Source organism: Anthonomus grandis, chromosome 19 (assembly GCF_022605725.1).
Source record: "Anthonomus grandis grandis chromosome 19, icAntGran1.3, whole genome shotgun sequence".
Lineage (NCBI taxonomy): Eukaryota > Metazoa > Arthropoda > Insecta > Coleoptera > Curculionidae > Anthonomus > Anthonomus grandis.
Genome location: NC_065564.1, coordinates 6332531 through 6357189, shown reverse-complemented (window position 1 = coordinate 6357189; position 24659 = coordinate 6332531). Strand labels below are relative to the sequence as shown.

The 24659-nt window shown below is 41.6% G+C and overlaps 3 protein-coding genes across 3 annotated transcripts in view; 2 read left to right on the top strand and 1 right to left on the bottom strand.

Moving 5' to 3' along the window:
* The window catches only part of LOC126747431 (CCR4-NOT transcription complex subunit 1), a 108797-nt gene extending 98066 nt beyond the window's left edge, over positions 1-10731 (top strand). The window contains exons 23-24 of the mRNA XM_050456068.1: positions 4830-5182; positions 10453-10731. Of these exons, the coding sequence (XP_050312025.1) occupies positions 4830-5182; positions 10453-10525 (426 nt within the window). The 3' untranslated portion in view covers positions 10526-10731. The remainder of the gene's footprint in view (positions 1-4829; positions 5183-10452) is intronic.
* Positions 10732-11095: 364 nt separating this feature from the next.
* LOC126747441 (vacuolar protein sorting-associated protein 26C) lies at positions 11096-14672 on the top strand. The gene is made up of 6 exons (XM_050456100.1): positions 11096-11262; positions 11316-11459; positions 11516-12014; positions 12072-12197; positions 12261-12348; positions 14521-14672. The coding sequence occupies exons 1-5, from the start codon at positions 11206-11208 to the stop codon at positions 12341-12343; spliced, it is 909 nt and encodes a 302-aa protein (XP_050312057.1). The 5' UTR covers positions 11096-11205; the 3' UTR covers positions 12344-12348; positions 14521-14672.
* On the bottom strand, positions 12778-14248 carry LOC126747438 (integrator complex subunit 15). The gene is made up of 3 exons (XM_050456098.1): positions 14059-14248; positions 13397-13941; positions 12778-13342 (listed from the first exon to the last, which is right to left on the bottom strand). Exons 1-3 carry the CDS (start codon positions 14144-14146, stop codon positions 12827-12829), a joined length of 1149 nt encoding a protein of 382 aa, XP_050312055.1. The 5' UTR covers positions 14147-14248; the 3' UTR covers positions 12778-12826.
* Positions 14673-24659: the final 9987 nt, after the last annotated feature.

The following is a 24659-nucleotide window of genomic DNA, read 5'->3' as shown; positions in this document are numbered from 1 at the left end:
TTGCTTCTAGTGCTCAGATTATTTTCATTCTTGTTTTAAAAGATGCATTGAACCTTTGGTCACGTTTTAAAGAAAAAATTAGGAAAATTCGTTCATTAGAACAAATTTTATTCAAGATTTTGAAAGTCAGGTCTAACCACTTAGCAAAAATTTTTGGGGTTTTAGGTAACTCACTTCATAACTTTGCTTCTACTGCTCATATTTTCATGTTTTAAAATACGCATTAGGTTTTTGTTTATATTTCACTAAAATAAATAAATTCGCTTTACTGAACAGGCTGTTACTTGACATTTTGGAACTCTAATATAACTACGTAGGAACAATTCTAAAATTGTGGGTAATTTGGTTCATAACTTTGCTTGTCCTGCTCAGATTCTCTTGATTTTGGCCTTAAAAGATGCACTTAACTTTTTTTAAAGTTTTGTTGAAGAAATTAATAAAATCCCTTTACCAGAAGGTTTTTTATTCAACATTTTGAAAGTGTAATATGGCCACTAAGGGACAATTCTAGAATATTGGGTAACTTGGTCCATAACTTTGTTTCTAGTACTCAGATTATTTTGACTCTTGTTTTACAAGATACATTGAACGTTTAATCATGTGTTAAAGAAAAAATTAGGAAAATCCATTCACTAGAACAAATTTTATTCAAGATTTTGAAAGTCAAGTAACTACTTAGCAGAAATTTTTGGGGTCTTGGCTAACTCGCTTCATAACTTTGCTTCTACTGCTCAGGCTTTCCTCGTTTTTGTTTTAAAATACGCATTAGGCTTTTGTTTATATTTAACTGAAAAAAATAATAAAACCCCTTTACTGAACAGGCTGTTACTTGACATTTTGGAACTCTAATATAGCTATGTAGGAGCAATTCTGAAATCTTGGGTAACTTGGTCCATTATCTTGCTTCTAGTGCTCAGATTATTTTGATTCTTGTTTTAAAAGATGCATTGAACCTTTGATCACATTTTAAAGAAAAAATCAGGAAAATTCACTAATCAGAGTATTTTTTATTCAAGATTTTGTCACTTAAAGGCAATTTTTTGGAGTCTTGGGTTACCTGGTCATAACTTTGGTTCTTCCAGTCAGATTTTCTTGATTTTTATTTTAAAAGATGGTCTAAAACATTCTTAATGTTTTACAAGAAAACTGAAGTAAATCGTTCAGCCACAAAGTTTTTTAATCAAAAGTTTGTGAGCTCCCTTCTGGCAAATCTAACAGTTGTGGAGAACTTTGCCTCTGTTGTTCAGATTTTTGTCTTAAAAGTTGCACTGAACCTTTTTTTATGTTTTCTTGAAGAAATTAATAAAAATCCTTTTACTAAAAAAAAATTTATTATTTAAAATTTTAGTCAAAGTCTAATATAGTATACTTAGGGCAAATTCTGAAATCTTGATCTACTTGGTCTATAACTTGGATTCTACCGAATTCTAACAAAAACGAAGACAATCTGAACTGTCTTCGTTTTTGTTTTAAAAGATGCACTGAACCTTTGATCACGTTCTAAAGGAAAAATCGGTTCACTAGAAGATTTTTTATTCAAGATTTTGGAAGTCGAGCAAAGTCACTTAATGAGGAAGTTGAGTCACTTTTACTACGTATAAGGGAGTTATAATTTTGTCCCTAAGATTCTTTCGGGCACTTAAGGCTTATCGGAGACTCTATTTCAGGATTTTGTGTGCCTACAAGTATCTCTTGAGTATTCTTGAGGCTCCTCCACGTATTTAGTTAATCTGAGAGTCTATTCCTGTTCAGTCACTTTAACTGTCTCTAAGAGTTTTCTAGGTACTTTTAAGCCTGTTTCAGGCACATGAAAGTTATCGAGGAGTGAATTCCAAGAATTTTACTGCCTGGAAGTCTTCTAAATATTTTTAAGGTTCCTTTTAGGGTCTTGGGTAACCTGGCCGTAACTTTGCCTCTGCTGCTCAGATTTTCTTGGTTTTTGTTTGAAAAGATGCTTTGAACCTTTGATCACGTTTTAAAAGATAAATCAAGAAAATTCGTTCACTAGAAGATTTTTTATTCAAGATTTTGGAAGTCGAGCATAGTCACTTAGTGAGGAAGTTGAGTCACTTTTACTACCTATAAGGGAGTTATAATTTTGTCCCTAAGCTTCTTTCGGGCACTTAAGGCTTATCGGAGACTCTATTTCAGGATTTTCTGTGCCTACAAGTATCTCTTGAGTATTCTTGAGGCTCCTCCACGTATTTAAAGTTAATCTGAGAGTCTATTCCTGTTCAGTCACTTTAACTGTCTCTAAGAGTTTTCTAGGTACTTTTAAGCCCGTTTCAGGCACATGAAAGTTATCGAGGAGTGAATTCCAAAAATTTTACTGCCTGGAAGCCTCTTCTAAATATTTTTAAGATTCCTTTTAGGGTCTTGGGTAACCTGGCCGTAACTTCGCCTCTGCTGCTCAGATTTTCTTGGTTTTTGTTTAAAAAGATGCTTTGAACCTTTGATCACGTTTTAAAAGATAAATCAAAGAAATTCGTTTACTAGATGGTTTTTAATCCAAGATTTTGTAACTCAGTTTTCGTCAATCCTATCGATTTTTCGTAATTCGGTCCTCAACTTCGCTTTTACTGCTCCGATTGTCTTAATTTTTGTTGTAAATAATTCATTAGACCTGTCTTCATGTTTTACTCGTGAAATTAACAAGGTCCTATATTAAAGGGTTTTTTTTTTAATAAATATTTCGAAAATCAGGCTTAGCTACGGCTTTGTGGCAATTCTGGGGTTTTGGTCTGTCGCTTTGCTTTTGCCGCCCAGATTGTTTTGATTTTTGTTTCAAAAGATGCTTTGAACCTTTGATCACGTTTTAAAGAATAAATCAGGGAAATTTATTCAGTAGAAGATTTTTTATTCAAGACTTTGTAAGTCGAGTATAGTCACTTTGTGGCAAATCTGATAGTTGTGGATAACTTTGCTTCTGCTGTTCAGATTTTTTTGATTTTGGCCTTAAAAGATGCACTTAACTTTTTTTCAGGTTTTGTTGAAGAAGTTAATAAAATCCCTTCACCAGAAGGTTTTTTATTCAACATTTTGAAAGTGAAATTTAGCCACTAAAGGACAATTCTGGAAACTTGGATAACTTGGTCCCTAACTTTACTTCTAGTCCTTAGATTATTTTGATTCTTGTTTTAAAAAATGCATTGAACCTTTGATCGCGTTTTAAACAAAAATTAAGGAAATTGATTCAGTGGAAGATTTTTTATTCAAGATTTTGTATGTCGAGCATAGTCACTTTGTGGCAAATCTGATACTTGTGGATAACTTTGCTTCTGCTGTTCAGATTTTTTTGATTTTGGCCTTAAAAGATGCACTTAACTTTTTTTCAGGTTTTGTTGAAAAAATTAATAAAATCCCTTTACCAGAAGGTTTTTTTATTGAATATTTTAAAAGTGTAATATAGCCACTAAGGGACAATTGTGGAATCTTGAGTAACTTAATCCATAACTTTGCTTCTAGTCCTCAGATTATTTTGATTCTTGGTTTACAAGATGCATTGAACCTTTAATCACGTTTTAAATAAAAAATCTGGGAAATTGATTCAGTAGAAGATTTTTTATTCAAGATTTTGTAAGTCGAGCATAGTCACTTTGTGGCAAATCTGATACTTGTGGATAACTTTGCTTCTGCTGTTCAGATTTTTTTGATTTTGGCCTTAAAAGATGCACTTAACTTTTTTTCAGGTTTTGTTGAAATAATTAATAAAATCTCTTTACCAAAAGGTTTTTTTATTCAACATTTTGAAAGTGTAATATAGCCACTAAAGGACAATTCTGGAATCTACTATAACTTGGCTTCTTGTTCTCAGATTATTTTGATTTTTGTTTTAAAAGGTGCATTGAACCTTTCATCACGTTTTAAAGAAAAAAGTAGTAAAATCCGTTCTCTAAAACAAATTTTATTCAAGATTTTGAAAGTCAGGTCTAACCACTTAGCAGAAATTTTTGAGGTCTTGGCTAACTCGCTTCATAACTTTGCTTCTACTGCTCAGATTTTCCTTGTTTTTGTTTTAGAATAAGCATTAGGCTTTTGTTTATATTTAACTGAAAAAAATTATAAAATTTCTTTACTGAACAGGTTGTTACTTGACATTTTGGAACTCTAATATAGCGACGTAGGAGCAATTCTGAAATCTTGGGTAATTTGGTTCATAACTTTGCTTCTCCCGCTCAGATTCTTTTGGTTTGGGCCCTAAAAGATGCACTTAACTTTTTTTCACGTTTTGCTGAAGAAATTAATAAAATCCCTTTACGAGAAGGTTTTTTATTCAACATTTTGAAAGTGTAATATGGCCACTAAGGGACAACTTGGTCCATAACTTTGCTTCTAATTCTCAGATTGATTTGATTCTTGTTTTAAAAGATGCATCGAACCTTTGATCACGTTTTAAAGAAAAAATCAGAAAAATCCGTTCACTAGAACAAATTTTATTCAAGATTTTGAAAGCCAAGTCTAACCACTTAGCAGAAATTTTTGGAGTCTTGGGTAACTCGCTCCGTAACTTTGCTTCTAGACCTCAGAATTCCTTTATAATTTATACCTCGCGTTAGAATTTTGCGATCTGCCTCGTTTATTACTAAATCGCGATAAGTTCAAAGCGTTTAAGTTTGTTTAAAAAACCTAAGAAAACCCGGACATATTTACGGATTTTAACATAAAATTCAATAACGCGTCGGCAAGTGCGGGTATTTGTATGGTTATGAAGCAAATAGTGGATTTATCATCGAGTTTCTCAAATAAGTGATTCAATTCTAAACTTAGCAGAAATTGCATAAACTTAGCAGACTTTGCTTTAATAATACAAATTCCTTCGTTACTTCCAGGGCCACACCCCGAGCATGTCGACGATAGCGCACAGCGCCCACATGGACATCTTCCAGAACCTGACTGTGGACCTGGACACCGAGGGACGCTACCTGTTCTTCAACGCGATGGCCAATCAGCTTCGGTACCCCAACAGTCACACGCACTATTTCTCCTGCACGTTCCTCTACCTCTTTGCGGAAGCGAATACGGAAGTGATTCAGGAGCAGATCACGCGGGTTCTGCTCGAGAGACTGATCGTGAACCGTCCGCACCCCTGGGGGCTGCTCATCACCTTCATCGAGCTGATCAAGAACCCGACGTACAAGTTCTGGCAGCACCAGTTCGTCCATTGCGCCCCCGAGATCGAGAAGTATGTCTAAATTAATTCATTAATCGATCGATTAATCAGCTTTTTAAGTAGTGTATTATTAGCTTATAGGGAATGGAGAAGGGTTCGTTTTTGTTTGGGTAGGTTCGCTTGGTCCTTTTAATGCCCTAGTCAAGGGGAGATCAAGGAAATCCAACTGATTACACGTTTTTTCTTATTCGAATTAATATTGAAGCAAACGTTTCGTTTAAGTCTTTTGTGCTTCTAAGGTTATGGTTGGTGTACAGACAGGGTGTCCCAAATTCGAAGGTGACCATGGAATCTCGGAAACCGTAAGAGTTACCGGGCCGTCGGTTAAATGAAAGCAAAGTTGCGCAATTTAGAGATTTTTTACTTAAAATACTGGAAATCATCTAAGACAGCCATTAAGGGACATCTGAATTAAGGGACATCTGAAATATTCGGTAACTTGGTTCATAACTTTACTCGTGCTGCTCCGATGGCTTTGATTTTTATTTTAAAAGATGCATTGAACCCTTATTTACGTTTTATTGCCCACCAATAATTATTAATGTTAATTGTTCATATTTTACATCGTTTCATATGTTAAATATCTGTCAAATATTAAGTCTTATTACAGTTTTCTTGAGGGTGTGTCATTTATAGAGAATATTGAAATTACTGGGATGTAAGCGAATCTAACTGTTTGCACTGTTTTTGTGGTCAAAACTGCTTTTCCAGTGACTTTTTCAGTGTAATATTGAGGCAAACGTTCCGTTCAGCTTTGTTTGTTTTCAACTAGTAGCCTTCACTAATATAACCCATAGCTTTGTTTCTAATCCCCTGATTTTCATTATTTTCATTTTAAAAGGTGCACTAAAGTATACGTTACGTTTTTTAAGAAAAAAATCAAGAAAATTGATTCTGCAGAATTTCGTAAAGTCAAATATGGTCAATTAGAGAGAATTGTGAACTTTTGGGTAACTCGGCCCATAACTCTGCTTCTACTACATAGATTGTTTTGATTCTTGTTTTAAAAGATCTGCTGAACCCTTGATCAAGTTTTGAAAAAGGAATGAGGGAAATCCGGTCTTTAGAAGATTTTTTATTTAAGATTTTCTAAATCAGGTCTAGCTATTTAGTGGCAATTCTGGAGTCTTGGGTAACCCGGTCCATAACTTTGCTTCTACTGCTCGGATTCTCTTGATTTTTATTTTAAAAGATGCATTAAACCGGTCTTTAGGTTGTAGTGATAATCCCAGAAAAGTTCCTTTCTCTGAAGATTTTTTATTAACAATTGTGTTTGTCAAGTACTTAGTAGCAATTTTGCGATCTTGAGTAACTTTCTCCGTAACTTGGCTTTTAGTCCAATGATTGTTTTGATTCTTGTTTTAAAAGATGCATTGAACCCTAAATTACATTTAAAAAAATTAAAGAAATCCGGTCATTACTGTCATTAGGACATTTTTTATCCAAGATTTTATAACTTAGTTTTCAGCAATCCTGTCAGGTTTGTGTAACTTGGTAATCATGTTAGTCAAAAGTCAGTTTGGCTAACACTTTTAATCTTGTTCAGTGTAATCACATCCTAAACTATAATAACAGACTATTGGATCTTGTTTTATCTAACTTCACCTGTACTGTTTCGCGTAGTGACGTCCCTTTTGTCTTGGAGGATTTGCATCACCCTGCACTGGAATATGATTTTACTGTCTCAGGCCAACGTGTCCATAATTTTCAGCTTAATAAAAAACTAAACTTCCATCTCCTTTATGACTTGATCGTTGAAACTGACTGGTCTACTGTGTATTAATCCTCTAACGTTAATGATACATGTGGAGCCCTATATGATATATTGAATGGCATATTTGACGCACACATTCCTCTTAAGCAGCAACGTAAAAGAAGATTTCCAAATTATTATTCTCGAGAATTGATTAAGAACATTTATAGGAAAGAAAAGGCTTTCAAGGACTTTAAAATGTACAATGCTCCATTCTTTCAAAATAAATTCCATTCTCTTAGACGCCTTATCAAACTACAAATACGCAATGAATATAAGTTTTATATATCAAACACCGAAAGGAATATTTCTTTGGACTCATCTAGCTTTTGGAATTTTATTGGTTCTAAGAAGGCTGGCACCAGGAGGCTACCCGATGACGTGGTAATTAAAGACCCACAAGACATAGTTGATGCTTTTGCACTGTTCTTTGGTGAGGCATTTATACAATCAAATTTCATTAACCATTCGTCGACGTCTGATAATGTGTCCCGCTTTGACATTTCCAACGTTGATGCTTCCCAAATTATTTTGTCTAGTAAAAAACTCAAAAATAAGTTAACGTCTGGTGTAGACGGTGTACCTAGTTTCTTGGTTAAAGATTGCATTGGTGTCCTGGCTGATCCGTTGACCTACATTTTCAACTTAATACTGTCAACAGAACAAATTCCTGAAATTTGGAAGACTGCTAAAATAATACCTATTTTTGAAGTTGAGGACTCTGATCAAATTGTGAACTACAGGCCAATCTCATTACTCTGTAACTTCTCAAAAATTTTCGAAATTATCCTGAATCGGTCGCTATTTAGTCACGCAAAAGAAGTCATATCTCTGTAGACTAGCATGGATTTTTTAGCGGGCGATCTTGTGTTACTAACTTGTTCTGTCTGTCTAGCCACATCTGTGAATCACTTGATGTTAATACTCAAGTCGATGTTATTTATACCGACTTCCAAAAAGCCTTTCATCGGATAGATCACTATATTTTGCTGCATAAATTAACTCAGTATGGTTTTTCAGGGAGATTATTGAATTTATTTCATTCCTACTTGATTGGTAGATCTCAATATGAGGGCTTTAAATCGAAACTTTTTAACGTAACGTCGCGTCGGGTGTGCCACAGGGCTCGAACCTGGGTCCGCTCCTGTTTAGTTTTTTTATAAATGACTTGATTGAGTCACTCACTTGTCATAGGCTGGCTTTTGCCGATGATTTGAAGCTATATTTAAATGTATATGGTTTGGAGGATTGTGTTTTTCTGTCTAAATACATTGGAGGTATGGTGCGCTGTTAACAGGTTAGGCTTGAATGCGGCTAAATGTAGTGTGGTCAGTTACTCTAGATCAAAAACACCCTTAAATTTTAATTACTTTATTAATGATACTATTTTGAGTAGATTAGAGCAAATTACTGATCTTGGTATAACCTTTGAAACTCTGAATTTACATTCGTTCCACACTTCAACAACGTAGTCAAGTCAGCCCTGAGAAGGCTTGGGTTCATAATTAGAAGTTCTCAGAGTTTTACTTTGGAATCTACATTAAGATGTTAAATAAAAAAAATTAATAATTATAATTAATCAATAACAATTTATTACTTTAATATTGCTTCAATTATACTTGGATTAAATGAAATTTGAATGGACAGATGGGTAATAACGGGAAAGAAAAAGGAGAGTAAAGGTATGGGAAGTGCGGGTTAGAAAATGGGTACAAGGGAACCAATGGAAGAAGGGAGACTTACTATAGACTATAGAGACGGCTCAGGGGATCTTCTCAAAGGGAAGCCGACTAGCACTAACCACTTTGGTAGAGTGGCGTGGATTCAACAAGAGTTCATATCAAATATAAGCGCCACCTGTTTTATCCCAGATGGATAAGAAAATGCCGATGACCAAGAAAACAGGAAATTACTAAAAGCACTATACCTATAAACCTGAAAGAAAATCTCACAAGGAAGAACAGACAGTTTTAAGTGAATCTATATTAAAAGAAAAGTTAATAATCAAACTTATTATTTTAAAAACAAGTTATGTTGCCCTTCCTAAATATAGTGTCTATATCAAGACTAAAATCTCATATTATGTTGTTTGGGGCTAAAAGTTCGCGTGAGTACTTTCGAAATAGGCCTATTTATCCAGTTTACAAGATCTATACGGTCTATTTCAATAAAATAACTAATATGCACCTAGTTATTATGAAACTATTCAAAACAACGGTGCGGTAGTAAAATCTAATAATGAGAGTGATAACAATGTAATTTTGAGGTTAGTCTAATATACTACAGTAAAGCTAATGAATGTTGATAGGACTTTGGTTTACTGGTTAGGTTGTTTTACTGACTGCATGGTTCACTATACGTCACAAACATTGATCAAACCTGACTCCAAAAGGGCTGCATGATTGCGATGGGGGACCTGGGTGGATCGGTTTAAGAGTGAATGTCAATGTAGATGTTGTGGACGTTATTGAAGTAGATGAGTGGAGATTTCTACCTCTTATAATAGTGGATAAAGACCATATTGGGGGATAAAAAAAAAGCCTGAAAGTGGAAGAATACCCAGATTGAGGAATCGCCAATAGAGTAAGTAGATATAAGCATTGATGGTTAAACTTAACGGTATGCTTGAGTCTACTTATATAAAATTACATGTGTAATATGTAGATTATCATAAACCAAGATGCCAAATGAAAATATTAGGACTTACCAATGGAATTGGCCTTTTCTCGGGAACACAAAACTTGACACTTAAACAAAGAACCTTGAAAAAGTTGGGATTTAACTGCACCACTTATAATCCTGCACTATTGCAGTATGGCATTTAGTATCCACAAACTAAAATACCCAAAAGGTGAGTTTTCAACATTTCATTGGAGTAAAATCGGCAAAAATACCAAGAAACAACCTTCTTCAAAGGCTTGTTCTTCAAGACTCCCAGAGGTCAAAGATTTTCGCGCCAGAAATGGTTTTAGTAGGGATATAGGAGAATGAGCTGGGATCTTATTGGCTAGGATATGACTGACATTAGTGAAATCAAAACAATAAAAAAAATTAATATTATGATTAATAATTTGAGTTTCATCATGAGGGTTGAAAATTATTGATATCAAAAATAGAATTAATACTAAAATGATAACTGTTTATTTTATTAATTTTAGCACCAGAATAACTTAGTATATTTTTCATTGTTTTGCAACTGTTTCCTGTTATTGGGCAAGTTGCCTGTTGGAAATAAAGGCTTATTATTATTATTATTATTATTATTATTATTATTATTAAACTATTCTTAACGTTTTACAAGAAAAATCAAGAAAATCCTTTTATCAGAGGGTTTTTTTATTCAAAGTTTTGTAAGTCGCCTTGTGGCAAATCTGGCCGCCGTCGTAGGTGACTTGGTCCGTAACGTTGCTTCTACTGCTCCGATTCTTTTGATTTTAGTCTTAAAAGATTCATCGAGCCTTTTTGCACTTTTTAATGTAAACGTAGTCATTAAATTATCGCATATTAATGATTTTTTTCGTCTTTTTAGGTTGTTCGAATCCGTAGCGAGATCGTGCTTCGTGAAAACGTCCCCACAGCAAGAGGGGGAGATACAAGAGTGAAGTTTTATGTTTCCGGACCCGTTCGATTGTGTAAAATTCGTAGTTTAATTATTATAATCATTATAATTAAAGCGGTGACTGCGTTGTTTATTGCAAACTGTACAATTGAATTTAGTTTATTGGCGTAAGTTAGTTTGATTATTTGAACGAGTTTGTTTATTAGTTTGTACATGATAATTATTTAATAAATATTGGTTCATTTGCTATTTTAATTGGTTATGGTATAGGGGAGTATGGAGTTAGAAATTGGTTGAATTGGCTTTTTAACTTGAATTTCCCGCGGTTTTGCAATTCAAATTTGCCGCCACAACGGACCACGCCCCCCCAAATGAGTTGCTACGTAGCAAAGACCAAAATCGGTAGTTTGACTTATGTCTTTGGTTGCTACACAGCAAGGGCCACTGTTCCAGTAAATCTTATCATTAATTCATACACAATTTTGTCACTAGTTTTAATACGGCCTATACTATATAATTTGGATTAATCACCACTGTGACCCTCCAGATTCAGTTTGGTTGCTACGTGGCAAAGGCCCTCGTCAACTTCCGGGAGATGCAGGTGTCACCTGTCATTAATGTCACTCCCATATGTTTATGTTATTGTTATTAAATATCCAAGGCAAAATTCAATAAATTATGATTAATTTCAGTTAATATTGTGTAATTAAGTGCATAAACGCCATGTCAATAAACTTTGACATAAGACTGAAACGTGCCGATAAAATATACAGCAAAGGGGTAAGTTTTTAACATAAATTCCTCCCTTGTAGTTAACCACTCTGCCTTTGCAGGAAGTAATCGCTGGCGTCCTGGTGATCTCCTCAAATTCAGACTTTAAACATGACGGCATCACCCTCACAGTCGAGGGCAGCGTAAATTTGCAAATCAGCTCAAAGAACGTGGGAATCATAGAGGCATTTTACAACTCCATTAAGGTACTGTCACTCAATCAATTTCCGTCATAACATTACATTTATGGATCCTCTTTAAGCCCATACAACTGTTAAGCATAACATGTGACGTCAGTGGTCCTGGGAGGCTTCCCTCGGGCACCACTGAGATCCCATTTCAAATCCCCCTGAAGGCGAAACCCAACCGGGTTCTATATGAAACCTACCATGGGGTCTACATAAACATCAGCTACTCCATGAGGTGCGACATCAAACGCTCCTTTCTATCAAAAGACTTGCAGAAATGCATCCAGTTCCTTGTCCAATACAAACCGGGGGCCCCCAATTGCCCTCAACTGCCCCTCACCGATAACCGTAAAAGTGTACAATTTGAATTGAGCCCCTCTAAATTGTCATCAGGAAAAAGTGGAGCCCCAGATTTCTTAATGAGGGGCCACATTGAGACAGTCTGTTGCAACATCACTAAGCCCTTCAAGGGCTCCTTGACTCTAGTCAAGTGTGTGGCCCCCGTGAGGAGTATTGAGCTGCAATTGGTGAGGATCGAGACTTGTGGGTGTGCTGAGGGGTACGCTCGAGAAGGTAGGTCAATGTTTTTGGGGGGTATTTATGAAATTTGGTTAAAGTATTGCTTTGTAGCCACAGAGATTCAGAACCTTCAAATTGGTGACGGGGACATACCGCACAATGTTCCCATACCAATTTATATGGTGTTTCCGAGGCTGTTTACTTGCCCCACATTGATGACTACCAACTTTAAGATCGGTGAGTGACAAAGGGGATTTTTAAGGCACTTTAGGTCTCATTTTGGTGTCTTTTTTGTTTTAGAGTTTGAGGTGAATATTGTGGTGGTTTTTGACGATAACCATTTAATTACCAATAATTTACCCATTATTTTGGTGAGGGAGTGATCAAGGTGAGTTTTTATTAATTTATAAGTGAATAAATAAATGGTGCTATGGTTGTTTTGTTTATATTTATTTTATTAATTAATGAGTAAAGTTTATTTGCCTATGACTCAAGGAGTTTTCGGGGCAAAAGGATGCTTTGTATGTTAAATCGATCCCTCTTGATAAGTTATTAAAATCCCTTAAAAGGTTTTTGAGCTGCCCTCGAAAGTGTCCTTTAAGGTAAAATTCAATTCTCAATTTCGTCTTGCCTCAATGTTGCCCTGGTAAACCTGAGTTTAGCTTGGAAAGTACTCGAGCTACAAGAATTCTTTGTTTATGGAATGGTTCCTTATAAATTGGGTTAACTACTAATAAACATCCCAGAAAAATCCCTGAAATAATTTTTGAATTACGCTGAATTAAAGTGGGGGACTTTTAAGGGAGGAAAAAGCAGATTGTGATCAACAAACTTTATTTAAAAAAAAAAATAACAGTTAACATAACCTAATCAATAATAATCGAAACAGCTGGCGCCCCCTTGCCCTCCTTGTACTTACTAATAACAATCCCCAACAATTTATTCCCGGGCAATCGACTTAAGGCACTAAACAGTTCATCCAAGTGTCCGTAGACCGCGTTAACACTGATCGAAACCTGCACCGCCTGCCCCAACCTGTCCAGAGCCAACTGCAGCACCTCCTCCGGCAAAACCTCATTTAAACCCGCCTCCTCACCACCCCGCACCGCCTCCAAATGGAGCAGCAGGGGGTGAACGAGGGCCGTGAGGTGCTGCACGTTGATCGCTCGTGGGGGATCCGCCCCTGGAATGTCCGCGATGCTGTTCAGAAGGGCCAAGTACAGTTCCGAGTAGATTTCTTGGGTTTGACGGTGGATGGGGGCGAGGACGCACCATCGCAGTAGGCCGGCGAAGGGTGTGGTGGCCTCCATGGCTATAGCGCCCGGGGGAAGCACAGGAGGGCGCGTTTGGGCGGACATACAGAGCCCCACGTTGGTTGTTAGCTAAAATAATTGTAGGTTTGCTTTTTTTTTGGGATAGAATGCTGTTAAACTTACCCACTCGGTAACACACTTTAAAAGTACCTGTGGCGGAAAAATCTTCTCCTTCCTTACATAATAATTCTCGGCCATGGCAGTTAAAAAATTGGCAGTAAACTCTGGGGCGATGGTGGGTAGACCCAACAAAGTCTCTTTAGGGTCTGGGGCTAAGTGGACATAGTCGAACACTAGTGCCTCGGCAAGTTTACAGCTGGCCGAAGAGGTGTTGCCCAGCTGTTGCATCCAGGCACTGGCCGAAGCTAAAATGGCCGAGCTGGGGATTCCAACAGCCAATGACACCAGTTTGCTTAGTAGCCCTAGTCTCAGGTTAGCAGTGATAGGGCTGAAAAGGTTTAAAAAGAGGGTGTTTCTAGAGGTTTCATTGGGGATGTTGTTGAGGAATTCGAAGAGAATGGTGAGTAGTTTGAGCTCTGTCAGGTTACTTAAGGGTTGGGTGCGTTTGTTGCCTCTGCGATCCACCTCGTAAAACACGAATTCCGCCATCAGGTCCAAAGCCAGGTCCATACTTTTGATGCTGGGAACTCTTCCACATAACAGTTCAGCTAAAAGGTATATAAATAAATAATTCATAAAAACGTAAAATATATCAAAAGAACACGTGTTTTATTATTGTGAATGCAATTTTAATTGTCCTCGAAGCCCTTTTGGGGCCAACTGACCGATTTTTTTCAGAGCTTCTTGGGCGCATTGCGGATACTCGAATTTCCTAATGTTTTGCTTTAGATTGACGTCCGACGACCCCGACATGTTTTTTATCCCCAAAATGCCCCTTTTAAAGCATTTTTCTAGTAAATAAAACTTTATACATATAAACAAACTTTGTGAGGTTAGAATGGGTTTAGGTAATGTCATCTGTCAATCGGTGTCGTCTTCTGTCAACAGATGGCGCCACCGATGTTTAAGGTCATTGAGTTGTGAAAAGCTTAAGATGTTTGTACGATGCAGTCAGTTATGATTTTTTTAGTTTTTCCTTTTTTCGACTTTGATTGCAGCAATCCGTCCCACAAAAAAATGTATTATTTCATCTGTTGACAGTAAATCATGTTTCTAATTGTTCTAAAGTTAAATAAATTGTTACATTTTAATTAATCTTTGGTTCTTTCCAAATTATTCCATTCCAGACTACCTTACAGTCACACGGGAAGCAACCAAGAAGAAATGGAGAGAGATAGCCAGGAGATTTTCCGGCACTATTAAACTATGTATATTTTATTATATAAAAAATGTAAGTTCCTACACACCTTTTCATGTAATTAAAATTGTTTTTACACTATTTTTATTGTTTTATTTCTTTTTCATTTTTCCGTTAGGGCCTTAATCCTTCTGTCCTTAAACAAAAGCTGTCTGATGCACAACAGCAGTCTACTGTGTGTCTCTGTGAAAAACAACGATGGTTGTCTGATGCAACACAGCAGTCTGCTGTGTGTCTCTGTGAAAAACAACGATGGTTGTCTGATGCACATCGTCAGTCTACTGTGTGTCTCTGCCTTTAAAAACGATGAGTCTTTCGTTGATGTGTCTCTCTTGTACGACGTGACCTTGGGTCAAGGACAAACCTTGAGTCTCTCGTGGATGTGTTTCTCCTGTACGACGTGACCTTCACGTGACCTTGATTCAAGGCCAAACCTTGAGTCTCTCATTGATGTGTCTCTCTTGTACGACGTGACCTTCACGTGACCTTGGGTCAAGGACAAACCTTGAGTCTCTCGTGGATGTGTTTCTCCTGTACGACGTGACCTTCACGTGACCTTGATTCAAGGCCAAACCTTGAGTCTCTCATTGATGTGTCTCTCTTGTACGACGTGACCTTCACGTGACCTTGGGTCAAGGACAAACCTTGTGTCTCTCGTGGATGTGTTTCTCCTGTACGACGTGACCTTCACGTGACCTTGATTCAAGGCCAAACCTTGAGTCTCTCATTGATGTGTCTCTCTTGTACGACGTGACCTTCACGTGACCTTGGGTCAAGGACAAACCTTGTGTCTCTCGTGGATGTGTTTCTCCTGTACGACGTGACCTTCACGTGACCTTGATTCAAGGCCAAACCTTGAGTCTCTCATTGATGTGTCTCTCTTGTACGACGTGACCTTCACGTGACCTTGGGTCAAGGACAAACCTTGTGTCTCTCGTGGATGTGTTTCTCCTGTACGACGTGACCTTCACGTGACCTTGATTCAAGGCCAAACCTTGAGTCTCTCATTGATGTGTCTCTCTTGTACGACGTGACCTTCACGTGACCTTGGGTCAAGGACAAACCTTGAGTCTCTCGTGGATGTGTTTCTCCTGTACGACGTGACCTTCACGTGACCTTGATTCAAGGCCAAACCTTGAGTCTCTCATTGATGTGTCTCTCTTGTACGACGTGACCTTCACGTGACCTTGGGTCAAGGACAAACCTTGTGTCTCTCGTGGATGTGTTTCTCCTGTACGACGTGACCTTCACGTGACCTTGATTCAAGGCCAAACCTTGAGTCTCTCATTGATGTGTCTCTCTTGTACGACGTGACCTTCACGTGACCTTGGGTCAAGGACAAACCTTGTGTCTCTCGTGGATGTGTTTCTCCTGTACGACGTGACCTTCACGTGACCTTGATTCAAGGCCAAACCTTGAGTCTCTCATTGATGTGTCTCTCTTGTACGACGTGACCTTCACGTGACCTTGGGTCAAGGACAAACCTTGTGTCTCTCGTAGATGTGTTTCTCCTGTACGACGTGACCTTCACGTGACCTTGATTCAAGACCAAACCTTGAGTCTCTCATTGATGTGTCTCTCTTGTACGACGTGACCTTCACGTGACCTTGGGTCAAGGACAAACCTTGTGTCTCTCGTGGATGTGTTTCTCCTGTACGACGTGACCTTCACGTGACCTTGAGTCAAGGTCAAACCTTGAGTCTCTCGTTGATGTGTCTCTCTTGTACGACGTGACCTTCACGTGACCTTGGGTCAAGGACAAACCTTGAGTCTCTCGTGGATGTGTTTCTCCTGTACGACGTGACCTTCACGTGACCTTGATTCAAGACCAAACCTTGAGTCTCTCATTGATGTGTCTCTCTTGTACGACGTGACCTTCACGTGACCTTGGGTCAAGGACAAACCTTGTGTCTCTCGTGGATGTGTTTCTCCTGTACGACGTGACCTTCACGTGACCTTGAGTCAAGGTCAAACCTTGAGTCTCTCGTTGATGTGTTTCTCCTGTACGACGTGACCTTCACGTGACCTTGAGTCAAGGTCAAACCTTGAGTCTCTTGTTGATGTGTCTCTCTTGTACGACGTGACCTTCACGTGACCTTTGAGTCAAGGTCAAACCTTGAGTCTCTCGTGGATGTGTTTCTCCTGTACGACGTGACCTTGAGTCAAGGTCAAACCTTGAGTCTCTCGTTGATGTGTCTCTCTTGTACGACGTGACCTTCACGTGACCTTTGAGTCAAGGTCAAACCTTGAGTCTCTCGTTGATGTGTCTCTCTTGTACGACGTGACCTTCACGTGACCTTGAGTCAAGGTCAAACCTTGAGTCTGTCGTTGATGTGTCTCTCTTGTACGACGTGACCTTCACGTGACCTTGGGTCAAGGACAAACCTTGTGTCTCTCGTAGATGTGTCTCTCTTGTACGACGTCAAACCTTGAGAGACCTGTACAAGAGAGACACTTCAACGAGAGACTCAAGGTTTGTCCTTGACCCAAGGTCACGTGAAGGTCACGTCGTACAAGAGAGACACTTCAACGAGAGACTCAAGGTTTACCCTTGACTCAAGGTCGCGTCGTACAAGAGAGACACATTCACGAGAGACTCAAGGTTTGACCTTGACCAAAGGTCACGTGAAGGGCACGTCGTACAAGAGAGACACATCAACGAGAGACTCAAGGTTTGACCTTGACTCAAGGTCACATGAAGGTCACGTCGTACAAGAGAGATACATCAACGAGAGACTCAAGGTTTGTCCTTGACCCAAGGTCACGTGAAGGTCACGTCGTACAAGAGAGACACATCCACAAGAGACTCAAGGTTTGACCTTTACCAAAGGTCACGTGAAGGTCACGTCGTACAAGAGAGACACATGAACGAGAGACTCAAAGTTTGACCTTGCCTCAAGGTCACATGAAGGTCACGTCGTACAAGAGAGACACATCAACGAGAGACTCAAGGTTTGTCCTTGACCCAAGGTCACGTCAAGGTCACGTCGTACAAGAGAGACACTTCAACGAGAGACTCAAGGTTTGACCTTGACCCAAGGTCATGTGAAGGTCACGTCGTACAAGAGAGACACTTCAACGAGAGACTCAAGGTTTGACCTTGACTCAAGGTCACATGAAGGTCACGTCGTACAAGAGAGACACATCCACGAGAGACTCAAGGTTTGTCCTTGACCCAAGGTCACGTCAAGGTCACGTCGTACAAGAGAGACACATCAACGAAAGACTCATCGTTTTTAAAGGCAGAGACACACAGGAGACAGACGATGTGCATCAGACAGCCGTCGTCTTTTAACGCCAAGACACTCAGTAGACCAACGACGTGCATCAGACAGCCGTCGTCTTTAAACGCAAAGACACTCAGTAGACCAACGACGTGCATCAGACAGCCGTCGTCTCTTAACGCAAAGACACTCAGTAGACTGACGACGTGCATCAGACAGCCGTCGTCTTTTAACGCAAAGACACTCAGTAGACTGACGACGTGCATCAGACAGCCGTCGTCTTTTAACGCAAAGACACTCAGTAGACTGACGACGTGCATCAGACAGCCGTGGTCTCTTAACGCAAAGACACTCAGTAGACTGACGACGTGCATCAGACAGCCGTGGTCTCTTAACGCAAAGACACTCAGTAGACTGACGACGTGCATCAGACAGCCGTGGTCTCTTAACGCAAAGACACTCAGTAGACCAACGACGTGCATCAGACAGCCGTTGTCTTTTAACGCAAAGACACTCAGTAGACTGACGACGTGCATCAGACAGCCGTGGTCTCTTAACGCAAAGACACTCAGTAGACCAACGACGTGCATCAGACAGCCGTCGTCTTTTAACGCAAAGACACTCAGTAGACTGACGACGCGCATCAGACAGCCGTTGTCTTTTAACGCAAAGACACTCAGTAGACTGACGACGTGCATCAGACAGCCGTGGTCTCTTAACGCAAAGACACTCAGTAGACCAACGACGTGCATCAGACAGCCGTTGTCTTTTAACGCAAAGACACTCAGTAGACTGACGACGTGCATCAGACAGCCGTTGTCTTTTAACGCAAAGACACTCAGTAGACTGACGACGTGCATCAGACAGCCGTCGTCTTTTAACGCAAAGACACTCAGTAGACTGACGACGTGCATCAGACAGCCGTGGTCTCTTAACGCAAAGACACTCAGTAGACCAACGACGTGCATCAGACAGCCGTTGTCTTTTAACGCAAAGACACTCAGTAGACTGACGACGTGCATCAGACAGCCGTGGTCTCTTAACGCAAAGACACTCAGTAGACCAACGACGTGCATCAGACAGCCGTCGTCTTTTAACGCAAAGACACTCAGTAGACTGACGACGTGCATCAGACAGCCGTGGTCTCTTAACGCAAAGACACTCAGTAGACTGACGACGTGCATCAGACAGCCGTGGTCTCTTAACGCAAAGACACTCAGTAGACTGATGACGTGCATCAGACAGCTATCGTCTCTTAACGCAAAGACACTCAGTAGACCAACGACGTGCATCAGACAGCCGTGGTCTCTTAACGCAAAGACACTCAGTAGACTGACGACGTGCATCAGACAGCCGTTGTCTTTTAACGCAAAGACACTCAGTAGACTGACGACGTGCATCAGACAGCCGTTGTCTTTTAACGCAAAGACACTCAGTAGACTGACGACGTGCATCAGACAGCCGTCGTCTTTTAACGCAAAGACACTCAGTAGACTGACGACGTGCATCAGACAGCCGTGGTCTCTTAACGCAAAGACACTCAGTAGACCAACGACGTGCATCAGACAGCCGTTGTCTTTTAACGCAAAGACACTCAGTAGACTGACGACGTGCATCAGACAGCCGTGGTCTCTTAACGCAAAGACACTCAGTAGACCAACGACGTGCATCAGACAGCCGTCGTCTTTTAACGCAAAGACACTCAGTAGACTGACGACGTGCATCAGACAGCCGTGGTCTCTTAACGCAAAGACACTCAGTAGACTGACGACGTGCATCAGACAGCCGTGGTCTCTTAACGCAAAGACACTCAGTAGACTGATGACGTGCATCAGACAGCTATCGTCTCTTAACGCAAAGACACTCAGTAGACCAACGACGTGCATCAGACAGCCGTGGTCTCTTAACGCAAAGACACTCAGTAGACTGACGACGTGCATCAGACAGCCGTGGTCTCTTAACGCAAAGACACTCAGTAGACTGATGACGTGCATCAGACAGCTATCGTCTCTTAACGCAAAGACACTCAGTAGACCAACGACGTGCATCAGACAGCCGTGGTCTCTTAACGCAAAGACACTCAGTAGACTGACGACGTGCATCAGACAGCCGTCGTCTTTTAACGCAAAGACACTCAGTAGACTGACGACGTGCATCAGACAGCCGTTGTCTTTTAACGCAAAGACACTCAGTAGACTGATGACGTGCATCAGACAGCTATCGTCTCTTAACGCAAAGACACTCAGTAGACCAACGACGTGCATCAGACAGCCGTGGTCTCTTAACGCAAAGACACTCAGTAGACTGACGACGTGCATCAGACAGCCGTGGTCTCTTAACGCAAAGACACTCAGTAGACTGATGACGTGCATCAGACAGCTATCGTCTCTTAACGCAAAGACACTCAGTAGACCAACGACGTGCATCAGACAGCCGTGGTCTCTTAACGCAAAGACACTCAGTAGACCAACGACGTGCATCAGACAGCCGTCGTCTTTTAACGCAAAGACACTCAGTAGACTGACGACGTGCATCAGACAGCCGTCGTCTTTTAACGCAAAGACACTCAGTAGACTGACGACGTGCATCAGACAGCCGTGGTCTCTTAACGCAAAGACACTCAGTAGACTGACGACGTGCATCAGACAGCCGTGGTCTCTTAACGCAAAGACACTCAGTAGACTGACGACGTGCATCAGACAGCCGTGGTCTCTTAACGCAAAGACACTCAGTAGACTGATGACGTGCATCAGACAGCTATCGTCTCTTAACGCAAAGACACTCAGTAGACCAACGACGTGCATCAGACAGCCGTTGTCTTTTAACGCAAAGACACTCAGTAGACTGACGACGTGCATCAGACAGCCGTGGTCTCTTAACGCAAAGACACTCAGTAGACCAACGACGTGCATCAGACAGCCGTCGTCTTTTAACGCAAAGACACTCAGTAGACTGACGACGTGCATCAGACAGCCGTGGTCTCTTAACGCAAAGACACTCAGTAGACCAACGACGTGCATCAGACAGCCGTTGTCTTTTAACGCAAAGACACTCAGTAGACTGACGACGTGCATCAGACAGCCGTGGTCTCTTAACGCAAAGACACTCAGTAGACCAACGACGTGCATCAGACAGCCGTCGTCTTTTAACGCAAAGACACTCAGTAGACTGACGACGTGCATCAGACAGCCGTGGTCTCTTAACGCAAAGACACTCAGTAGACCAACGACGTGCATCAGACAGCCGTCGTCTTTTAACGCAAAGACACTCAGTAGACTGACGACGTGCATCAGACAGCCGTGGTCTCTTAACGCAAAGACACTCAGTAGACCAACGACGTGCATCAGACAGCCGTCGTCTTTTAACGCAAAGACACTCAGTAGACTGACGACGTGCATCAGACAGCCGTGGTCTCTTAACGCAAAGACACTCAGTAGACCAACGACGTGCATCAGACAGCCGTTGTCTTTTAACGCAAAGACACTCAGTAGACTGACGACGTGCATCAGACAGCCGTCGTCTTTTAACGCAAAGACACTCAGTAGACCAACGACGTGCATCAGACAGCCGTCGTCTCTTAACGCAAAGACACTCAGTAGACTGACGACGTGCATCAGACAGCTGTCGTCTCTTAACGCAAAGACACTCAGTAGACTGACGACGTGGATCAGACAGCCGTGGTCTCTTAACACAAAGACACTCAGTAGACTGACGACGTGCATCAGACAGCCGTCGTCTTTTAACGCAAAGACACTCAGTAGACTGACGACGTGCATCAGACAGCCGTCGTCTCTTAACGCAAAGACACTCAGTAGACTGACGACGTGCATCAGACAGCTGTCGTCTCTTAACGCAAAGACACTCAGTAGACTGACGACGTGGATCAGACAGCCGTGGTCTCTTAACACAAAGACACTCAGTAGACTGACGACGTGCATCAGACAGCCGTCGTCTTTTAACGCAAAGACACTCAGTAGACTGACGACGTGCATCAGACAGCCGTCGTCTCTTAACGCAAAGACACTCAGTAGACTGACGACGTGCATCAGACAGCTGTCGTCTCTTAACGCAAAGACACTCAGTAGACTGATGACGTGCATCAGACAGCCGTCGTCTTTAAACGCAAAGACACTCAGTAGACTGACGACGTGCATCAGACAGCCGTGGTCTCTTAACGCAAAGACACTCAGTAGACCAACGACGTGCATCAGACAGCCGTCGTCTTTTAACGCAAAGACACTCAGTAGACTGACGACGTGCATCAGACAGCCGTGGTCTCTTAACGCAAAGACACTCAGTAGACCAACGACGTGCATCAGACAGCCGTCGTCTTTTAACGCAAAGACACTCAGTAGACTGACGACGTGCATCAGACAGCCGTGGTCTCTTAACGCAAAGACACTCAGTAGACCAACGACGTGCATCAGACAGCCGTCGTCTTTTAACGCAAAGACACTCAGTAGACCAACGACGTGCATCAGACAGCCGTCGTCTTTAAACGCAAAGACACTCAGTAGACTGACGACGTGCATCAGACAGCCGTCGTCTCTTAACGCAAAGACACTCAGTAGACTGACGACGTGCATCAGACAGCTTTCGTCTTTTAACGCAAAGACACTCAGTAGACTGACGACGTGCATCAGACAGCCGTGGTCTCTTAACGCAAAGACACTCAGTAGACCAACGACGTGCATCAGACAGCCGTTGTCTTTTAACGCAAAGACACTCAGTAGACTGACGACGTGCATCAGACAGCCCTGGTCTCTTAACGCAAAGACACTCAGTAGACCAACGACGTGCATCAGACAGCCGTCGTCTTTTAACGCAAAGACACTCAGTAGACTGACGACGTGCATCAGACAGCCGTGGTCTCTTAACGCAAAGACACTCAGTAGACCAACGACGTGCATCAGACAGCCGTCGTCTTTTAACGCAAAGACACTCAGTAGACCAACGACGTGCATCAGACAGCCGTTGTCTTTTAACGCAAAGACACTCAGTAGACTGATGACGTGCATCAGACAGCTATCGTCTCTTAACGCAAAGACACTCAGTAGACTGACGACGTGCATCAGACAGCCGTGGTCTCTTAACGCAAAGACACTCAGTAGACCAACGACGTGCATCAGACAGCCGTCGTCTTTTAACGCAAAGACACTCAGTAGACTGATGACGTGCATCAGACAGCTGTCGTCTCTTAACGCAAAGACACTCAGTAGACTGACGACGTGCATCAGACAGCCGTGGTCTCTTAACGCAAAGACACTCAGTAGACCAACGACGTGCATCAGACAGCCGTCGTCTTTTAACGCAAAGACACTCAGTAGACTGACGACGTGCATCAGACAGCCGTGGTCTCTTAACGCAAAGACACTCAGTAGACTGACGACGTGCATCAGACAGCTGTCGTCTCTTAACGCAAAGACACTCAGTAGACTGACGACGTGCATCAGACAGCCGTGGTCTCTTAACGCAAAGACACTCAGTAGACCAACGACGTGCATCAGACAGCCGTCGTCTTTTAACGCAAAGACACTCAGTAGACTGACGACGTGCATCAGACAGCCGTGGTCTCTTAACGCAAAGACACTCAGTAGACTGACGACGTGCATCAGACAGCTGTCGTCTCTTAACGCAAAGACACTCAGTAGACTGACGACGTGCATCAGACAGCCGTGGTCTCTTAACGCAAAGACACTCAGTAGACCAACGACGTGCATCAGACAGCCGTCGTCTTTTAACGCAAAGACACTCAGTAGACTGACGACGTGCATCAGACAGCTTTCGTCTTTTAACGCAAAGACACTCAGTAGACTGACGACGTGCATCAGACAGCCGTGGTCTCTTAACGCAAAGACACTCAGTAGACCAACGACGTGCATCAGACAGCCGTCGTCTTTTAACGCAAAGACACTCAGTAGACTGACGACGTGCATCAGACAGCCGTGGTCTCTTAACGCAAAGACACTCAGTAGACCAACGACGTGCATCAGACAGCCGTCGTCTTTTAACGCAAAGACACTCAGTAGACTGACGACGTGCATCAGACAGCCGTGGTCTCTTAACGCAAAGACACTCAGTAGACCAACGACGTGCATCAGACAGCCGTCGTCTTTTAACGCAAAGACACTCAGTAGACCAACGACGTGCATCAGACAGCCGTCGTCTTTAAACGCAAAGACACTCAGTAGACTGACGACGTGCATCAGACAGCCGTCGTCTCTTAACGCAAAGACACTCAGTAGACTGACGACGTGCATCAGACAGCTTTCGTCTTTTAACGCAAAGACACTCAGTAGACTGACGACGTGCATCAGACAGCCGTGGTCTCTTAACGCAAAGACACTCAGTAGACCAACGACGTGCATCAGACAGCCGTTGTCTTTTAACGCAAAGACACTCAGTAGACTGACGACGTGCATCAGACAGCCCTGGTCTCTTAACGCAAAGACACTCAGTAGACCAACGACGTGCATCAGACAGCCGTCGTCTTTTAACGCAAAGACACTCAGTAGACTGACGACGTGCATCAGACAGCCGTGGTCTCTTAACGCAAAGACACTCAGTAGACCAACGACGTGCATCAGACAGCCGTCGTCTTTTAACGCAAAGACACTCAGTAGACCAACGACGTGCATCAGACAGCCGTTGTCTTTTAACGCAAAGACACTCAGTAGACTGATGACGTGCATCAGACAGCTATCGTCTCTTAACGCAAAGACACTCAGTAGACTGACGACGTGCATCAGACAGCCGTGGTCTCTTAACGCAAAGACACTCAGTAGACCAACGACGTGCATCAGACAGCCGTCGTCTTTTAACGCAAAGACACTCAGTAGACTGA